General features: G+C 44.5%; 1 protein-coding gene across 2 annotated transcripts in view; it reads right to left on the bottom strand.

The window, feature by feature from the left end:
* The window catches only part of ENO1 (enolase 1), a 28,879-nt gene extending 9,778 nt beyond the window's left edge, over positions 1 to 19,101 (bottom strand). The window contains exons 1-8 of one of the 2 annotated variants that reach the window (XM_075328301.1): positions 18,994 to 19,101; positions 13,430 to 13,518; positions 9,991 to 10,086; positions 9,027 to 9,085; positions 5,347 to 5,416; positions 4,721 to 4,854; positions 4,332 to 4,554; positions 69 to 266 (exon numbers count right to left, since the gene is read on the bottom strand). In XM_075328301.1, the coding sequence (XP_075184416.1) occupies positions 69 to 266; positions 4,332 to 4,554; positions 4,721 to 4,854; positions 5,347 to 5,416; positions 9,027 to 9,085; positions 9,991 to 10,086; positions 13,430 to 13,514 (865 nt within the window). In that variant the 5' untranslated portion in view covers positions 13,515 to 13,518; positions 18,994 to 19,101. Of the gene's footprint in view, positions 1 to 68; positions 267 to 4,331; positions 4,555 to 4,720; positions 4,855 to 5,346; positions 5,417 to 8,734; positions 8,800 to 9,026; positions 9,086 to 9,990; positions 10,087 to 13,429; positions 13,519 to 18,993 lie in introns of both variants that reach the window. The other variant, XM_075328300.1, reaches the window with a different exon arrangement.
* Positions 19,102 to 19,339: the final 238 nt, after the last annotated feature.

Here is a 19,339-nt window from a genome sequence, read left to right as displayed (position 1 = left end):
CACAGCAATTAAAGACTGAATAATAAAGCATGCAGCACAAACTAAGGCTGTAGAGCACTAGGATTCACCTGGGTAGTCCTTAACGAAGCCCTTGTACAGGTCCGCTAGCTTATCAGGGGAGATGTATCTGCCGGGGTCATCTGGGGACTTAAAGTCCAAGTCGTACTTTCCGTCGCGGTAAAACTCAGAAGCTGCCACATCCATTCCGATCACTATCTTATCTGGGTATCCAGCCTTGTTAATGGCAGTCTTCAGAAGCTCCAATGCTGATAGAGGGGAGAGTATATCCGGTTACAAAACCACATGGAATGACAAGCTAATGCTAGACATTCTTAGCCTTTTAATATTAGTGTGAACCATGTATTTATATTACATATGTGGCGTGTAGTGCATTTGATGTAATGTTTGTATTCCGAAGAATGCAACAATGGGAGTGTCAGTGACATTTTGCACTATCCCTATATATTTGGTCACAGATTTTGGAAATGTATGTGACAATCCTTGCTTCTGCCAATAGTCCCTCAGCGACTGTTCACGTCACATTTAAGACTGAATGTGTCCCTGATCTCATCCGGCTCTCCCGCAGGGGAGCTGCTCAGTCACTTAACATTCCATGTCCTCCCCGGGTGTACAGCCGATTAACACTATTTTTAGATTGCCAGTCTTCCCACAGTATGGCCACATGCTGTATACAGTTACAGTAACAGAACGGCTGCAGATCATTTATCAGTGAAAATATAGAGCAGTTTTCCCACTGGAGCAATATCTGGAAGGTATTAATTTGCTAATTATATTTCCTTTAAAAAAAAAAAAAAAAACACAAAAAAACAAAGTGACCCTTGTCATGGCTGAACACCTCTGCACTGGTACGCATAACTTACAACTTCATGCTCAGACAGGCTCTACTATAATGGAAGACAATGGGGAATTTAAGCATTACTCCCCCCACGGAAGATTTTCATTATGAGTGCAGACACATGGTAGAGCTCGCTCATCACTAGTTTTTGCCCATCTATGGGACAGAGTGATCACTTGCTGAGGGTCTGACTACTGGGACCCCGAGCAATCCACAGATCAGGGCTTTGGAACAGAGTCCAGACTTGAATGGTGTAGATGTGTAAATATGCATGCAGTAGTGATGCAGTTTTTTGTGAGGAGGTGTAGATTGGGTGCAGGCATATGGTGTAGAAATGTCAGCACCAAATCTGCAACTCTTGGGAAAAATAAATAAATCCATCAGAGTTTTCTGCCTGGAGATTCAGGTCTGAACTTCATGAAAGTTAATGGCGGTCAGGTTACCCGCTATACCAGGTGGAGTACCGTGAACCTCCAGCTGTGACTGCAACCAGGGTGGATTGATTTAAATCACGCCGATTTAAATCATGATTTAAATCACGATTTAAATCAAAAGATTTTTTTCTATTTAAATCGGATCGATTTAAATCATGATTTTAATCATGATTTAAATCACTGATTTAAATCAAAAGGTTTTTTTTAATATAAATCACGATTAAAATGAGAAGTGAGAGCAGTGTGCATGTGTGCCCATAGTTACACGGACGAAACTAGGGGCAACGATCTAACGCCAGGGTGAGGGGGGGACCCCAAAGTAAGTAAAAATCTTTTTTGTTTTACTATATGGCAATAGGTAGGTGTTTAAAAGCAGCATGTCTTAATTGTATAAAATATTAATAGCCTCCACATTTTGTTCATACTGCCCCTTTAATTCCACACTTCTAGCTTGGTTTCAGTTTTGGTTTAGTTTCTTTTTCCCTGCATTCAGTTGACATGCCCAAACTTGTTGGATAGTCAGCAGTACTTGGCTCAGGCTGTAGTAACATCAGCAGTGCTTGGCTCAGGCTGTAGTAACAATCAAACTTCATAAGTGATCTGTGTGAGCCATGGCAGCAGGTCGTAAGAGAGACCCTATTTGGGTTCATTTTGTTGAGATGCCAGCAGCAGATCTTGGAAAGAAAGGTTCAAGAGCAAAGTGCAAATACTGTCAAAAGGATATCCAAGGACTTGTTTGCCGTTTGAAATCACATTATGAAAACTGCAACCAGAAGGGAAATGAAGATGTTGATAGTGATACAACTAATGTCAATGAACCCCCACAGCTTCTTATGCACCAGGAGCCTAGTACTAGTGGTAAGTCTGGCAATTAACCGCTTAGGAACTGCTAAAGCAGGACAACTGGTTTTCCTATTAAAAGTCCTAAATAAACAGTAGGCTTAAAGGACTGATGTATTCACTGAAGATGTTTGCTTACTTCAAACATTAGAGATAGGCTATTGTTAAAAAGTACTTAAGGTCCAGTCACACTAAGCAACTTACCAGCGATCCCAACAACGATAGGGATCGCTGGTAAGTTGCTAGGAGGTTGCTGGTGAGCTGTCACACTGCGACGCTCCAGCGATCCCACCAGCAACCTGACCTGGCAGGGATCGCTGGAGCGTGGCTACACGAGTTGCTGGTGAGCTCACCAGCAACCAGTGACCAGCCCCCAGTCTCCTAGTTACAGCACACATCAGGTTAATTAACCCGATGTGTGCTGCAGCTAAATGTGCACAGAGCAGGGAGCAGCGCACACTGAGCGCTGGCTCCTTGCTCTCCTAGTTACAGCACACATCGGGTTAATTGCCTGATGTGTGCTGCAGCTATCTGTGCACAGAGCAGGAGCCGGCAGCACAGGCAGTGAGAGCGGAGGAGGCTGGTATCAAAGGTAAATATCGGGTAACCAAGGACAGGGCTTCTTGGTTACCCGATGTTTACATTAGTTACCAGCCTCAGCAGAAGCTGGCTCCCTGCTCACTGCACATTAGTTGTTGCTGTCTCGCTGTCACACACAGCGATCTGTGCTTCACAGCAGGACAGCAACAACTAAAAAATGGCCCAGGACATTCAGCAACAACCAACGACCTCACAGCAGGGGCCAGGTTGTTGCTGGATGTCACACACAGCAACATCGCTAGCAACGTCACAAAAGTTGTTCGTTACCAGCGATGTTGCTAGCGATGTTGCTTAGTGTGACGGGGCCTTTACTCTCTGTAGTTCAATTCTGAGTGTTTAATAGTGCAAATAAAAATTATTAGGTTTCATAATCAACTGTTTTAATATTTTTATTTGTGTAAAACAATTAGATTTGCAAAAAGACAAAGTTTTGCTTGTGTACAACTTGATTAAAAAATATGATTTAAATCAAAAAAATCTGGTTTAAATCAAAAAAATCTGATTTTTTTGATTTTTTTAAAAAAATCAAGATTTTTATCCACCCTGACTGCAACTAACCTGAGTGATGTCACCACTCATTGCGGCTCAGTCTCTGCCTGAACCACAGTGTTCAGACATGTTCCATGAACACACGCTTTATCTTCAGTAATGTAGGAGAGCTGGAATCGTAATAGGACCTCATGTGGATCATGTTGGACTTGCAGGGGTGTTTTGAGGGTTGATAAGTGGTGAAAGAGGGCGTTTTTTGTCTTTATTTCAAATAAAGGTTTTTTTGGTGTGTTTTTTTTACTTTCACACAGTCTTCTAGGCCCTCCCCATTACTAATCAAGGGCTTAGTGGCAGCTATGAGCTGAGATTAACCAGTCATTACCCTGACTGCCACCGCGCCAGGGCAATCAGGAAGAGCGGGGTAGAGTGCTGGGATTGTCAGATCTAATGGATGCAACCATCCTGGGCGGCTGCAGGCTGCTATTTTTAGGCTGGGGGGGGGGCTCCCAATAATCATGGATCTCCCTAGCCTGAGAATACCAGCCCCCAGCTGTTGGGAATCCTCTTATTTTGATTTATTTTGATACACAGCCAAGAAAAGCACATGGCTGGGAGCTGCAACCTGTAGCTGCATGCTTTATCCATGCTGGGTATCATAACATGGGGGAACCCTAAGCAGACTTTATTTTATTTATTTTTACTGTACAATATAGATCTGCAGACAGTGCCTGTGATTGGAAGAATCAGACACGCTGTCCCTCTCAGGGTGGGGTGGGGGGGGTGTCTGACTGCAACCAATCACAGACGTCAGTGGGAGGGGATAGCAGTGCATATGCATGAGCTTAATGGGCGGCCCAGTAAGTGAATGAGCGGCTGTAGGAGCAGTTACAGCCGCATCGTAGCCTTGGCATGTAACGTGCACTTTTCCCTCTACGAAAATTTTAAATCCCTGGCTTCTGGATCCCATAGACTTACATGGGGACCAGCGTTCGGCCAGCTACCCGGGATCAATTGCGGGCTGGAACAGTTTTTTGTTTTTTTTTTTAATGTCTGGTTAGTCCTGTCTATCACGGATATCTGTGAGTTCTCCCATCACTAACCAGGACACTTACCTTCCTTATTCTCAAGGATATTGGGTGCAAAACCACCCTCGTCTCCAACATTGGTGGCATCCTGGCCATATTTGGCCTTTATCACATTCTTTAGATTGTGGTAAACCTCAGCACCAATGCGCATGGCCTCCTTGAAGCTGGAGGCACCAACTGGCAGGATCATGAACTCTTGCATAGCCAACTTGTTGCCAGCATGGGATCCACCATTGATCACATTGAATGCCTGTGGGGGAAAAAAAAAGGAAGGGGGGGGGGGGGGGGAGAAAAGGTTCCAGTTAGGATCTCAAGTATGTCCATTTCTGCATTCATGCATCTGGATTACTTGACGTTCATGTTTAACATTCATAAAGTGTTATTTTTGCATTTTAATGAATTGTAGTCAATCTTACAGGGACAGGAAGAATGACTTCTGGATTTCCAGCCAGATCAGCAATGTGACGGTACAGGGGCACTCCTTTTTCAGCAGCGCCAGCCTTACACACCGCCAGAGAGACTCCCAGGATGGCATTAGCACCAAACTTTGCTGCACAAGGGGACAGAAATAAAAAATTGAGGATCAATATATTTCGGCGACAAGTGCATTATTTATAGGACTACATGGAAGGTCCTCTGCCATCAGTGTTGCCTGCAGACAGGTCACAAGATGGATAACCCAGTTGTGACATTTACTCCTGCATAGTACTTGTGGACTATTTTACGACAAAAATCACTCGTGGCTACTGATACACCGATGTAGGTAAGGAGACTGGACATTTTTGCAGGTTATGCTCCAACATTTTGCATTTATCAGTTGAATTAAAAGAGCCAAGTTCTTGTTGGCAATCAACTTTGGCAAATTTTACCCTGGTGTATAAACTGCATTAACTCATTAGTATTCTGTCGAAGCCTCAACAAAAGGCTGCAGTTACTAAACATTTGTACTCCTTCCAGTACTGTACCCGTAACAGTGGTAATGGTAAAGCAGAGTGAATATTTTATGAATGCCGTCCCTGTAGGAAACACAGAATGCACTTACACTTGTTCTCAGTCCCATCCATATCAAGCATTAGCTTGTCGATCTTTTCCTGCTCCACAACAGTTAGATTCTGGAAATGAAAGACAAGATTAGCACAGACGTTTCCCATAAATATGACCTTGACAAGTTAGGGTCAATAATTAATGGGTTATTCTCAAGTTGCCTCCTAGCAGCTCAGAGCATGCAGTCTCCTTACTTCCTGGTTTCTGGCTCTCCTCTGAGTGACCGTTTTGGTGAGTAGCAGAACTGTAGTATTGGTAGAACTATACAGCTCAGCACAAAGTTCTGTAGTAACATTTCAGCCACCAGTTTTGGAGTGAGAACCATTCACTATTTACCCAGATCAAGGCATCTGAACGAGTGCATTGCCCTGGACAGTGAGCTGTGATTAGGAACACCTTATGCTGGTGATTTTGCAAGATATATAACAGCAACTTGTCAGGAGCCAAGAGGGAGAATGAGGTATGCAGATAACTGCTGTATAGAATTCAATAGGCTGGAGAGAGGTGGCGGAGATATTCAGAGTTACGGGTACTTTGCACGTTGCGACATCGCTACTGCGATATAGTCGGGATCAAATCGAAAGTGACGCATATCCGGCGCCGGTAACGACGTCGCAACGTGTAAAGCCTAGATGTGCCGATAGCGACCGCAAAAGCGTCAAAATCGGTGATCTGTGTAGAGTCAGTCATTTTCATAATGTCGTACCAATAGGAGATTCGATGTTGTTCCTCGTTCCTGCGGCAGCACACATCGCTGTGTGTGAAGCCGCAGGAGCGAGGAACATCTCCTTACCTGCCTCCACCGGCTATGCAGAAGGAAGGAGGTGGGCGGGATGTTTACATCCCGCTCATCTCCGCCCCTCCGGTTCTATTGGCCGCCTGCAGTGTGTAGGAAGGAGGCGGATCGCCGGCTAGAGAGACATCGCAGGGCAGGCAAGTCCGTGTGAAGCTGCCATAGCGATAATGTTCGCTACGGCAGCTATCACAAGATATCGCATGTGCAACGGGGGCGGGTACTATCGCGCTCGGCATTGCTAGCATCGGCTGGCGATGTCGCAGCGTGCAAACTACCCCTTAACGTCTCTCCTAGAACAACAACTTCTGGGCACTCTTGTCCAGGGTCTGGACAAGCACAAGTGGCTGAGTTTCATGGAAACAAGCTGTATAGGGAAAAGTAAAAGCTCTCATTGCAGGAAAATTACAGATCAGAAATGCAATGCCATTGCAAACCTGATCATTTTCATGCTGTATGAATAGCTTGAGAATACCCCACTAAAGATCTTACTTATGTTCCATATAAATCTTTAATTCCTTTGCCCAAACCAAACAATTAAAAGGACCAAAAGTGTGCGTTTGATTCAGAAACCTGCACAATGGCATTCTTAACATTTTGGGGTTTCTGCAAAGCCCATTACAGTACCTTCAATTTTATACGAAGGACTACAAGTTTCTGCACAAATCCAAAAGAGTATCGTGTTCTGGACGACTCCATATGTACTGCTATTATAGGAGACTACATATATACCGTTTGCACAGGTCAATAGAAGCTTTGGACCAGTTTGCACCAGCAGTTATCCTACAGTTGTCAGTCTGCTTTCCTACAAGTCTGCCTGCTCATTAAATAAGACTTGAGATCATGTAACAAGTGTCTCCACCAACACCTGCTGCTGTAAGTTTATGTCGCTCCTCCATTACAGCAGCATGGATCCAAGATATAGATGTCAGACTAATGTAGCTATTCCAATAATGGTAGACAAGGGCTTCCTATGCATTCATTACGATACTGTACAAGGCAGAAATTCCATAGTTTGAGAGAAAAACATAAAAAAAACGCAATTATGAACACAAATCAGGCGGATTACAAATATGAGAGCTTGTATGTGGGAACAGTCAGATTATGATCAGATTCTACATGGATTTGTAATCCCATTTGCATTGCAAGCAGCTGTAGTCAGTGGGGTGTTATTGTGTTCCAGTGGTAGCCAGATGTATGCTGTATGGAGCAGCATTGGGAAATGTTGCAGAAGAGCTAAAAGGTTTCAATTATTGATGAATATGTTTTTAATAAGAGTGAATGGAAGGGATTGAAATGGCCCGGTACTTGGGTTATAAATCCCCCGTCAGACCCATTGCAATGCAGCCAACTTCTGTATGGAGTGAAAGCACTTTACAAATCCATGTTTAAGGTTTGTCCTTCAAATACAGACAAGATCAGAGAGCACAAAGCCTTTATTTGCAAAGCAGATGCCTTGAGAGCTGGCCAAGCTAAATATTATGGGAACAGATTTTTCTTACTTTCTTTGCTTGTGGCTGCGTTGCAGGTATTTGCACCAAATATATGAAAATGTTGCAACGTTTGATAAACTCGTGGCATCTTTCAATACAATACTTCCATTCGGAGGTTTTTCCACTACCGTGTTTTTTCCAAAAATAAGACCTCCCCCAAAAATAAGCCCTAGCAGGGATTTTCAGAGCAAGGGTTAAATATATGCCCTCCCCCGAAAAAAAGCCCTAGCGTCGGATCCATAATGAAGTGTCCATGCAGCTAAAAACAGTTAGATACTGCAGGACACTTCTTATAGGAAGGAGACTCCGCCATCACACTCACCCGACGTTGAGCAGAGGACCTGCAAAAAAAAAAAAAAAAAAAGAAAACACACACACACGTTTTCAGATGGCCCGTGTGCTCCACACAGCGATATGTCAGTTTTTCTATGGCAGCAAGGATATCACATGGACCACATATGATCCGTGTGACATGTACTGGAGAAAACACGTGTCTTTGAAATAAAATTATTTTCTATGCGCTGCTGTCTCCAGCGCTGCTGGGCCTGCTCATTATGCTCATGAATATTCACTGCACTGTGGACCTTGAAGCAGCAGCACTAGAGACAGCAAGGCCAGGCACAGGCAAAAATAGAAGTACGTGCTATGCAGATGTCACACATAGCACACTGACCATACACACTGAACACACATGCACCTACACCACAGAATAGTGCAAAACGTGCGCATATTTTTCTCAGACGTGCGCGTTTTGCTCAGACGTGTGAAAGAGGCCTAAAGGTGTGTAAACAACTCCTGACCTGCCTCACTTACATGCACGCTCGGTTGGTCAGAGCATGCATGCGTTTCTCCCTCCCTGCCCCAGGGAAATTTTTCCTCTACCCATTAGAGTGCTGGGTATTGAAATTCGACATGCCCAATTGTTCGTACCCAATATATGTCAGGGTACAGTCAAGAGACTCGAAGACAATGTAGTAGTCCAATCCTGCAGCTTTAACTTTGGAATGATATCAAAGCAGAAGATTTTAAGAGCACAAGATGTGTTAGCAGGCAGTTAGTAGAAAAAAAAAAAAAAAAAAAAAAAAAACAAGAACCCGTACCTTTCCCTTTCCAAGCAGTGCTGGTGCAATGGTATTATTGATGTGCGCAACGGCTTTAGAGACACCTGGAAGGGACAAGCACATTCAATCACTGCACGGATCACACTTGCATGCAGCAGAGGCATTTCTAGACCGACATCTCCTGCTGAAGGCTACGTTCTTATCTGCCGGTCAATTACATGCACATTTTAAAAAAAAGCAACAAGCAGGAGATGCTGGCCGTCTAGGAATGCCATCGCAGTAGTTAGTCAAACCCCATGCATTGGGAGTGCCGGGCACGGGCTCCCATTACCTGGGTGCATAAAGCAGGTCCCAGAAACTCGTTTACATATTTCACAGCTCTGCTCACACCTGAGAGCAAGGGACAGAAAGGTGAGGAAATGCACAACCAGACTAACAATCCTGGATTAGAGTTCTTGCAAAAATTCAGTCTACTGTAAATGGATTGTTAACCATTAAAAAAGGGGTTTTCTAAAAGCTAGGTCAAAATATTACTAAGCTTTAGGTAAAAGCCACAGGAAATTTCAATGCAGATTTTACCGCTTTGCATGGGATGAAATCCAGCATTAAACATTAAACCTGCAGCAGCACTCAATGTGGATTATCTTTGCAGCATGTGGATGAAATTCTAAAACCTCATCCACAACGCTGTTCCTGTAGTAATATTTGAAAAATCAAGTCTCCAACCTGTATGGATGCATCTTTAAAACCTTCTTGGTCATTTGCGGAAAGATCTACAGTCCTGGAGCTTACCCCTTAGAATTTTGAAAAATAAATCCTTATACAAAATTGAAGTGTGTATATATAAAAAAAAATAAAAAAATAAAAAAAAAACCACACACACACACAACCCTGCAGGTAATATTTTAATCTTTAATTTTTTTTTCAATACAAATATTGGAACTCCGATAAATATAATGTGCTTACACTTTACCCTAACTTTGCATGGTGTAGTGCCAGCTATTCCTCCTAGAAATGCATGACTAGAACTTAACGTTAAGTTTAATCAGTCTAGATATGGTTTAATGGACAGATCTGCACAAAGTAGAACATGTAACAAAGGGACAAGTAGTGTCCAGTGTCCGTTCATTCATTAGGTTTGATGGAGCAACAATTCTGCATTTTATTTGTAAAGATGATCCAGATTTGGCTCGGCTTCAAACAATCAGAAGCAAGAAGGATTGATACATTTATGAACATGGTTTATAATTTTTTTTTTTTTTTTTTTTAAAAAAAAAAGAAAGCAAAAGACTCACCCTTTCCCAAGAAACGAGTTTTATCATTGTCACGGAGTTCAAGTGCTTCATAAATACCGGTGGAGGCTCCGCTGGGTACTGCGGCACGGAAAAGACCTGCAAAAGGAGAGTTAGTGGGTCAAGGTATAAATCGATTAAAAGCCCCTCATAGGCAATAAATTAAAATCAGTTACAAAATTAAAATAACTACATTATTTAAAAAAAAAAAAAAATATAATATAAATATTAATATATATATATATATATATATATATATATATATATATATATATATATATATATATATATATATATACATACATATATACATACATATATATATATACATACATATATATACACACACCTCTTTCTATATCATGTACACACGAAAATATATATATATATATATATATATATATATATATATATATATATATATATATATATATATATATATATATATATATATATATATATATATATATATATATGTAATTTTTTATTTTATATATTGAATTTAATAAAACATTTTTATATAATACAATTTAATTTATTTTATTTTATATAATCAAATAGTTTGACACAGACATTTGTTTATAATAAACTCCGCCGCATTGGATTTTTTTTAGTCAAAATCTCTCATCCATGAATGATCTGTCGATTAAAGAGGAACAACCACCAAGATTTTGTGATATGAACTGAAGGCAGTGCCATACTAGCAGTAAGACGCTGAATCCAGGCATATCGGTTATAAAAAGATTGGATGTTGGTTGATGAAATCTCTTGAATCAAAGTTGCAGAGCTGCCCTGCACTTTGATGTGTGCATTGGGGAGGGTCCTTTGTGGGTCGGGTCCTCAGAGTTTATTCCTCCTCCAGTGTCTTCTTGGCTTGCCCTTTTCTTTATTTGAATATCATGCCACACCACCATTACTGTTGATGGCAGGCACATGGGCATTGCCACAGCAATTCTGTCTTCATTAAAATGGCGCCGCAGTCTGTGCATTTGCATGCCACGATCTCCAGTGCCATTTTATTGAAGACACTGCGGTGAAGACTAAAGTATGGGCGCATGCGCAGATTATTCTTCACATCTGCACACACGCCGATACCTCTCGGCCCTCAATAAAATGGCACTGGAGATCGCAATACATGCATGCGCGGACTCTTGTACCTTGTTAATGAAGACAGAATTACTGTGGCAATGTGCACGCGCCACCAACAGTAATGGCGGTGTGCCAGGATATTCAACTATAGAAAAGGGGCAAGTCAAGAGGACACCGGCGAAACTCCAAGGATCCAACCCATGTCAATCAAAGTGCAGTGCATTTCTGCAACTTTGATTACAGATGTTTCAGCAACCAAGCATCGGATCTTTCTACAGGTGTGCCTGGAGTCAGCATCCTAGTGCCTGTATGGCACTGCCTTTACTTCACATCGCAAAATCCTGGTGGTTTGTTCCCTTAAAGAACATTCCCAGGAACTGTTTGCTTGTCACCCAGTGGCACTAAACTATGCCAAATTGATTAATAAATGTGGCAGTGTCGTGATTCAGTTAATTTGTTAAATGATCAACCACTTAAGTATATTTTTTCCTGCAAAACTGCTGTTCCTTTTGCCTTTCAGCGCTCCTAGGGTGGTGACTGACAGGCCGTTTTGTACGAGTGCGCGTCCACATAGCAGCCTTTCAGTCACTGCAGAGACTAGATTGGGCAGTGTTTTAGGACTTCAGTATTTCGATTTTTTTTTTGTCTCGCCAAGTGTTTAGAGCAGCTATAATTACACCCCTGGCATTAGATCTGTGTAAAATACAGCCATCATCCATAAGGAGCAGAAGCACAAGTGACCGTAATGACAGATCAATCAAGATAGGAGGCACCAACAAGTTAATATTTAGCTTGACGGCATCAGAGGAAGAGTCCTGTTTAGTGCATGTGTGAAGTGCTTTCAAGGAACGTCTTGGTCGCACCACGTCCAGATGCCCTGGCATGACGACAGCGCGCCCGTGCCAATCAACAAGTCTGCAAGCTGGTATAGTCAAATGGATGCAGACAGCGGAAGATCCGATCACCAATCTTCAGTGGTGCAGGCTGACAATTATTTAGGGACTTGCTAACCATGTCACTAATTGTCGCTAATCAGCAGCATCTGACATCCATGGCCAAGATGTGAATATTGGTCTGTGATGCAATCATCTCCTATAGAAGTGACCTCAGGCCAGGGTGTCAATATCAGCACCACAGTGGATGGAGCACATTTGGGTACTCTGTAAGTGAGCCCCTACACTGCTAAGTATAGCATCGTAATGGGGTACATACAGTAAGAATTAAACTAGTTTAAAGGGAACCTGTCAGCAGAAATTTTGCCCTAAACCTAAAAGTTTCCCCTTCTGCAGCTCCTGGGCTGCATGCTAGCAAGGCTCCTATAGTTATTCTGCCTCCTTTTAGATCAAAATATAGTTTATAAAGTGGAACCTTTCAGTTTGAAAATCTTGTTAATGGTATACGGGGGCAGGCTGTCTGTTGTCCGTTACTGTCCCTCCTGCCGCTTTAGGCCGTCCCCCAACGCTCATTTACATACTTCAGGACGCCGCCCAGTGCGTCCGATGTTTCGCGCATGCGCCGTGCCACTGTAGCGGGACTGAGCACAGTGGGACCGCTGGTGACATTGCGCAGGCACGAGATTATGGGCGGCTCTGTGATTTTCATCAGCAAGCTCCCGCCCATAATCTCGTGCTTGCGCTTTCCCCTCTGCCTCCACCATTCTGCGCATGCCCTGGCCAGATGACCCAACGTCACCTCTTTCCCATCTAGCCCTGGAGCAGGAAATAGATGAGAGGAGCAGGGCAGGACACCACCGATCATCTGGTCATCTGGCCAGGGCATGCGCAGAACGGTGGAGGCAGAGGGGAAGCGCGGGCACGAGATTATGGGCGGCAGCTTGCTGATGAAAATCACAGCACCGCCCATAATCTCGTGCCTGCGCAACGTCACCAGCGGTCCCACTGTGCACAGTCCCGCTACAGTGGAATGGCGCATGCGCGAGACATAGGATGCACTGTGCGGCGTCCTGAGGTATGTAAAGGAGCGTTGGGGGACGGCCTAAAGCGGCAGGAAGGACAGTAACTGACACCAGACAGCCCGCCCCCGTGTACCATTAACAAGATTTTCAAACTGAAAAGGTACCACTTTATAAATTATTTATTTTGATCTAAAAGGGGGCAGAATAACTATAGGAACCTTGCTAGAATGCAGCCCAGGAGCTGCAGAAGGGGAAACTTAGGTTTAGGGCAAGATTTCTGCTGACAGGTTCCCTTTAATGTACCCCTTTGTGATGGGGGGCTCATTTAGAGTTGGTCGTCAAGGTTCACCAACTTTAAGGAATTATCACAAAAAAACTAAATGGAGGTATACAAATAATTTCCAGCTTTGGAAATTCTGAAGTGCGCCAGGAACCCACCTCTTTCTGTATACAGGTCAACCTCCACAGTGGGGTTCCCACGGGAGTCAAAGATCTCTCTTGCGTGAACCTTTAGGATGGACATGGTGCTAAAATAGAAAAAAAAAAATATGCAATAAATTACAAGAATACAGATTGCACATACACAAAAAAAAAAAAAATATTATATTATAATATATACACACATATACATATATACACACACACACACACACACACACACACACACACTGATCTCTATCCCTCTATCTAAATGACTGGCATTTTAAAGGGAACCTGTCAGGTGCAATATGCACCCAGGACCACGAGCAGTTCTGGGTGCATATTGCAAATCCCTGCCTAACTGTCCCTGTATCTTGTAGCATAAAGATCCTTTATGATATGCTAATGAGCACAGTGACTAGTCACAAGGGCGTTACGTCTTGTGCTCATTCTGCCCTCTTTGCATGTTAGTACACCCACAGGGGCATGCCAATGTGCTATTCAATGCAGAGTCATCAGCAGTGATGTGCATACCTGTGTCTGCTGTCACCACTGATCAGAATGCCCGGCACTTCCGGTCATGTGCACTATGAAGCCGGGTGTACGCGTCCCGGCTTTTGAGAGGTCAAGTGAGCAGGACCGTGACACCTACACCCATCAAACTGCATCACGAGAAGTGCTGGGACAGCGGACACCGGTACGCACTGCGTACAGGTACGATGCTGCATTGAACAACATGTTAGCATGCCCCTGTGGGCATGCTAAGAGGGTGGAATGAAAGCAGAAACTCACGCCCTTGTGGCAAGTCCCTGTGCTCATTAGCATATCATAAAAGGATCTTTAGAAATACTTTTGCTAAAGATCTCCATCTATGCTACTAGATACAGTGACGGTTAGGCAGGGATTAGCAATCTGCACCCAGAACCATTTGTGCTTCCTGGTGCATATTACCCCTGGCAGGTTCCCTTTAATTCCCCCAAAAACTTAATATAAAAATTAGTGGTATAGCACAAAGTGACCAACTCCATGACACTGATCTATATGCTCCTATACCGGAGTTATATGGAAAAGGTAGAATATGCTGTTCACTTTGTTGCTGTTGCTTTATATGACATGAATTAGACTAATTTAAAGGGGTTGTCCAGAATTAGAAATACCTCTTTTTTGCTGAAAACTGGTCCACAACCATCAACAGGTTGTGTGCAGTATGGTGGAACACACACAAATGTATAAATGTTTTACACACAGGTTTGAAGTTATATAGGTCATGTGAATTAGATTAAATTAAAAGGGGGTTGTTCAGAATTTGAACAATATGCCCAAACCTGCATTTGGCTGAATAAAATGTTTTGGTTTCGGACCTGTAATTTAGCCAAATTTATGCAAGTGCCATTTTTCGTTCCCTTTCCCTGTATTAACCAATGCAAATCCAGCACCCCCTCCCCAAGGTCATGAAATCCTGATGCCCCCTCCCTTTGTCCGGCCAGGGATTAGCTTCTGTCATCATATTCTTATAGATGAACCTAATGGAGGAGCACTATCATCACATACCCTATATTCACAGCTACGTCCTTGACTATAAGCCTTCCTGTCTCTGCGCTCCTCCTCCTCCTCCGCAACGTCAGAAATGCTGCAATTCAGGTTAACCCTTTTCTTGCAAGCAGACAGTTTTCTCATCAAAAAAAAAGATTTTTTACAGTATAGAGGGTCTTCAGAGGAGCCCGAGGATTAGAGGCTTATTGATGGGTGCCGCAGAGCCCAACCTGACTGAAATTAGGCAGGAAGAGGAGTCAGAGTCCCCGCACCTCCTCCATTCATCACCACCTTTCTCATCACGTAGCATCCTCAGAGCTTCAGGGCATGCTCAGAAGCCTGGCTAGGTCATACCGTATTCAAGGGCGTCCTACATCCTTTAGATCTAGAGGTCATCCTACATAATCGGCATTGAGAAATACAATGCGACATCTTCAGAAAAGCAGCCGTGCATCCCATCTAAAAGCATCTACACCGGGAGGCAGAGGCATCCGTCTCCTGCAAGCACCATTTTTATGGAAGCAGACTGTGCAGCTGCTACACCCATGCCGTAAAACGGAAAAAGTGCAATTTACAAAAGCACGCTCCATATTTATATAATCTGGTTTTGTACCAGGTCTAGGGAAGACATGGATTTTATAGGATGCAGATGATGGCTGGTATACGGCATCTGCAGCTGTATAAGACATCCACAATGGACACCTTGTAGACAGGCATCACAGCCATAGGAAGCAAATGTTAACAATGTTACCCATTTTTATACAATCCAGATTCCATTGCCCCAGTTTGAAAGGTCATTACTCAGCAAGTCATCACCCCCCCTAACCTTGGGATTGGTGATAAGCGATAATGGGTGGGTTTGACCTCTGGGACTCCTAGTGATACAGAATACAGTGTCCCGCCGTGAGTGGAGGATATGCTCAACACCATTCATTGAATATGGTATTCCCAAAATTGACGAACAGTGCATCGCCATCTTCAGAAGTCCCATAGACCGTGAACAGTGTGGACATCCATCATGCACACCTCTGATCAACTTGGGTGGGAGGAGGGAATTGGATACCGCCCCCACGCGCCTGTGCTACACAGCCCCCCACGCTCCTGTGCTACACAGCCCCCCACGCTCCTGTGCTACACAGCCCCCCACGCTCCTGTGCTACACAGCCCCCCACGCTCCTGTGCTACACAGCCCCCCACGCTCCTGTGCTACACAGCCCCCCACGCTCCTGTGCTACACAGCCCCCTTTTTGGAATTGCTGGGTGCCTAGTGATCAACTCAACCCCATATCCTTTGCCTTCACAAGTGTAGATTGACACATACCTGCACCAAAATTATCATTTTTGGTGCAGATTGCACAAAATAACCACATGCCAACAGATCATTCAAAAGACTGGCACTGAGCACGAGAGGAGGTATGAAGGGGCTTTTAATTTTAAGCCTTTGACCATTCTAGAATTCTGGATTTTGCTACAGAGTTGTCAGAAATGAAACATTCGACATCAAAATCTGCAATGGATTTTCTTTAGGAAAAGCAAGCTGCAAGTCCGGCACATCAGCGTGCACTGGGCACAGAAGCAAAATCTTTCCCATAACTTCCTTCCCTTGACAATACACATCTTGTTTTTCTTAAAATATCAAAATTGCACTTGGCTGCAGTGAAGAAGAGCCCAGTAAGCAGGTTTATGGCGTCACATTGTTTTTCTCAGACAGTACAAAGGTTCACATGAAAGGGCACAGTCCCTGCAAAACATTCGCCTCCCTGCACCCAGATCACCAATGAGCCACTTCTCCAGTATCTGGACTCCATTGGTTGCCTGCAGCCCCAAAGCACTAGACTGTGCGGACTTAACCCCATCATGACTGGAACAGCAAGTCATTCATTCGCAGAAGACTAATATTGGTGTTCTGATGCAAGGGCAAAGAAACCCCCGTGTCCTCATTTCCGTGCAGGATTATTAGTCATAAATGCACTTCCTTCTGCAGGGGAGGGGGGCTGGCATCTGAGATGTGGAACAGAAGAGTGACTCAAGGAGCAGAAATGCTCATTTCTAGAAAATGGCTGCTCTGTAGACGTGCGGTTACTCACGAAACAGAACACGTCCAGGCCTGGCAATCGTTAAAGGGTTCACCACAATATGCTGTGCAGCATTACATCACGGGACAAGGCAGCCATTGGAAAAGGGAAATTTTGCAATGAACGGAAATGCAAAAAAAAAAAAAAAAAGGCCATGAGCTTTCATAAAACTACATACATCACCTTCAAGCCCCCCTGCTACAATATATGAGCAAGTCTCTAAAGCACAAGTGCAGCTCATTAAACCCCTCCATGGAATAATAACATTTAATAATAATAAATAAAAAAATAAAATAAAAATACATTAAAAAAATAAACCGTAAATCAATGTTTGCAAGCTAAAAACTTCTATATTTTATTAAAAAAAAATAAAAATAAAATTTCATAGCCACCATTACTATGTAACCTGCACACGCACCACACCCACTGCACCCTGGCAACAGAGCTCATTAAGAGGAAAGATCAGATTGCAGCGCCAATGTTAACCCATTAACTGCAGGCACAAGGTGCCAATTGTCAGCCCTTAGGTAAAGCAATTAAGAATAAAAGTAGCCCGGAAAGACAACCATTTTAAAAAGGGAGAATGACTCAGTTTTTTTAACTGTCTAGGAAGACATCGGACAATTTTGCAAAGAAAGCAGAGATTGTAACAGCTAATTAGGAGAATAAATGGTAAAATAATAAGAAATATCTACTTAGGGTTGAGAAATAATGGACGGTTATGGGCAATTTACAGCAGGCCACAAATGAATGGATTTGGAGACAGCTAGGGGTTAAGGCTAAATATTAGGGGCAGGATCCCACCCCATACATGCAGGGTTCTATTTGTAGACAGCAGCAGCTGAGGGAAGCATCTGTCACTTTGAGGGGAGGGGTACTGTACAGGACCCACAGGTGTCACATTCCTGGGGCACATAGTGGAGGGGCAGCGGGGAATGGAGCCCCAGCCTCATTTGGCACCATGACGTCTTCCCTTGCACAGATCACCATGGTAGTGCGGAGTGGTTGCCATGCTGCAGAGCTGTTCAGCTTTCTAGCCCCTAGGGCAGAGGAGTAGCACTCCACCTTCCCCTCTGGCAGCCCGGAGCCCACCTTCCCCTCTGGCAGCCCGGAGCCCACCTTCCCCTCTGGCAGCCCGGAGCCCACCTTCCCCTCTGGCAGCCCGGAGCCCACCTTCCCCTCTGGCAGCCCGGAGCCCACCTTCCCCTCTGGCAGCCCGGAGCCCACCTTCCCCTCTGGCAGCCCGGAGCCCACCTTCCCCTCTGGCAGCCCGGAGCCCACCTTCCCCTCTGGCAGCCCGGAGCCCACCTTCCCCTCTGGCAGCCCGGAGCCCACCTTCCCCTCTGGCAGCCCGGAGCCCACCTTCCCCTCTGGCAGCCCGGAGCCCACCTTCCCCTCTGGCAGCCCGGAGCCCACCTTCCCCTCTGGCAGCCCGGAGCCCACCTTCCCCTCTGGCAGCCAGGAGCCCACCTTCCCCTCTGGCAGCCAGGAGCCCACCTTCCCCTCTGGCAGCCAGGAGCCCACCTTCCCCTCTGGCAGCCCGGAGCCCAGCTTCCCCATACCTATGGGATACATGACCACCATTGCAACAATATCACATAGTTGCCTGTATTGTAGCACTAAGTCTTATGAGGAGCATGCACATGAGATCTTTATCTGCAGACATGTATCTGCTGTCAATCTTCCATGCACATAGCCAGATCTGCAGAGAGGTCTCTGGTGCATGGTCACGTATACACAGAAGACATGGACAGAAATAAATTTTGACTGCTTCATGTAAAATTGAGAAAATCTGCAACAAGTAGGTAAATTGCAGAATGTGAGGCGAGAGCAGCGCTGCACCAGACCCCACACAGGACTGGAGGCCACATTCCTGGGGAGGGCTAAATACAAGTCCACTTACTAATATAAGGAGACCACCCATCATCCGCCATGACAGGCTTCTACATTGAGGAGTCTCTTTGCAGCACTCACCTCTGGGGATGGTCGTACTCTGCTTTCCGGCTAAGAAAGGAGAAGCAACTGCAGCAGCGCTCGGCTTTTATAGTGTACGAGGACCCGCCCCCTTCTGGTTGGCCGTCACAAGCCTCCTTCCAGGGGGCTCCCCTCCGTGAGTGTGATTGGCTGGGAGGTACTCACGCGGCCTTGCCGAGACAGACCGGAAGTGGAGACAAGTAGCGGTACGTGCTGGGGCGCGCTGCTGGTAATGGGGGGCTCGTGACATACGAACTATTAGGACGTGTAATGTCGGATCCTGACACATGGGTCTTTGCATAGTAGACATCAGCCCTATACATGCTTAAAGTTTGTGAATCCTTCA

Source organism: Anomaloglossus baeobatrachus, chromosome 11 (genome assembly GCF_048569485.1).
Source record: "Anomaloglossus baeobatrachus isolate aAnoBae1 chromosome 11, aAnoBae1.hap1, whole genome shotgun sequence".
Classification (NCBI taxonomy): domain Eukaryota; kingdom Metazoa; phylum Chordata; class Amphibia; order Anura; family Aromobatidae; genus Anomaloglossus; species Anomaloglossus baeobatrachus.
The sequence above is the reverse complement of the archived record's forward strand: the minus strand, read 5'-3'. Positions and strand labels throughout refer to the sequence as shown.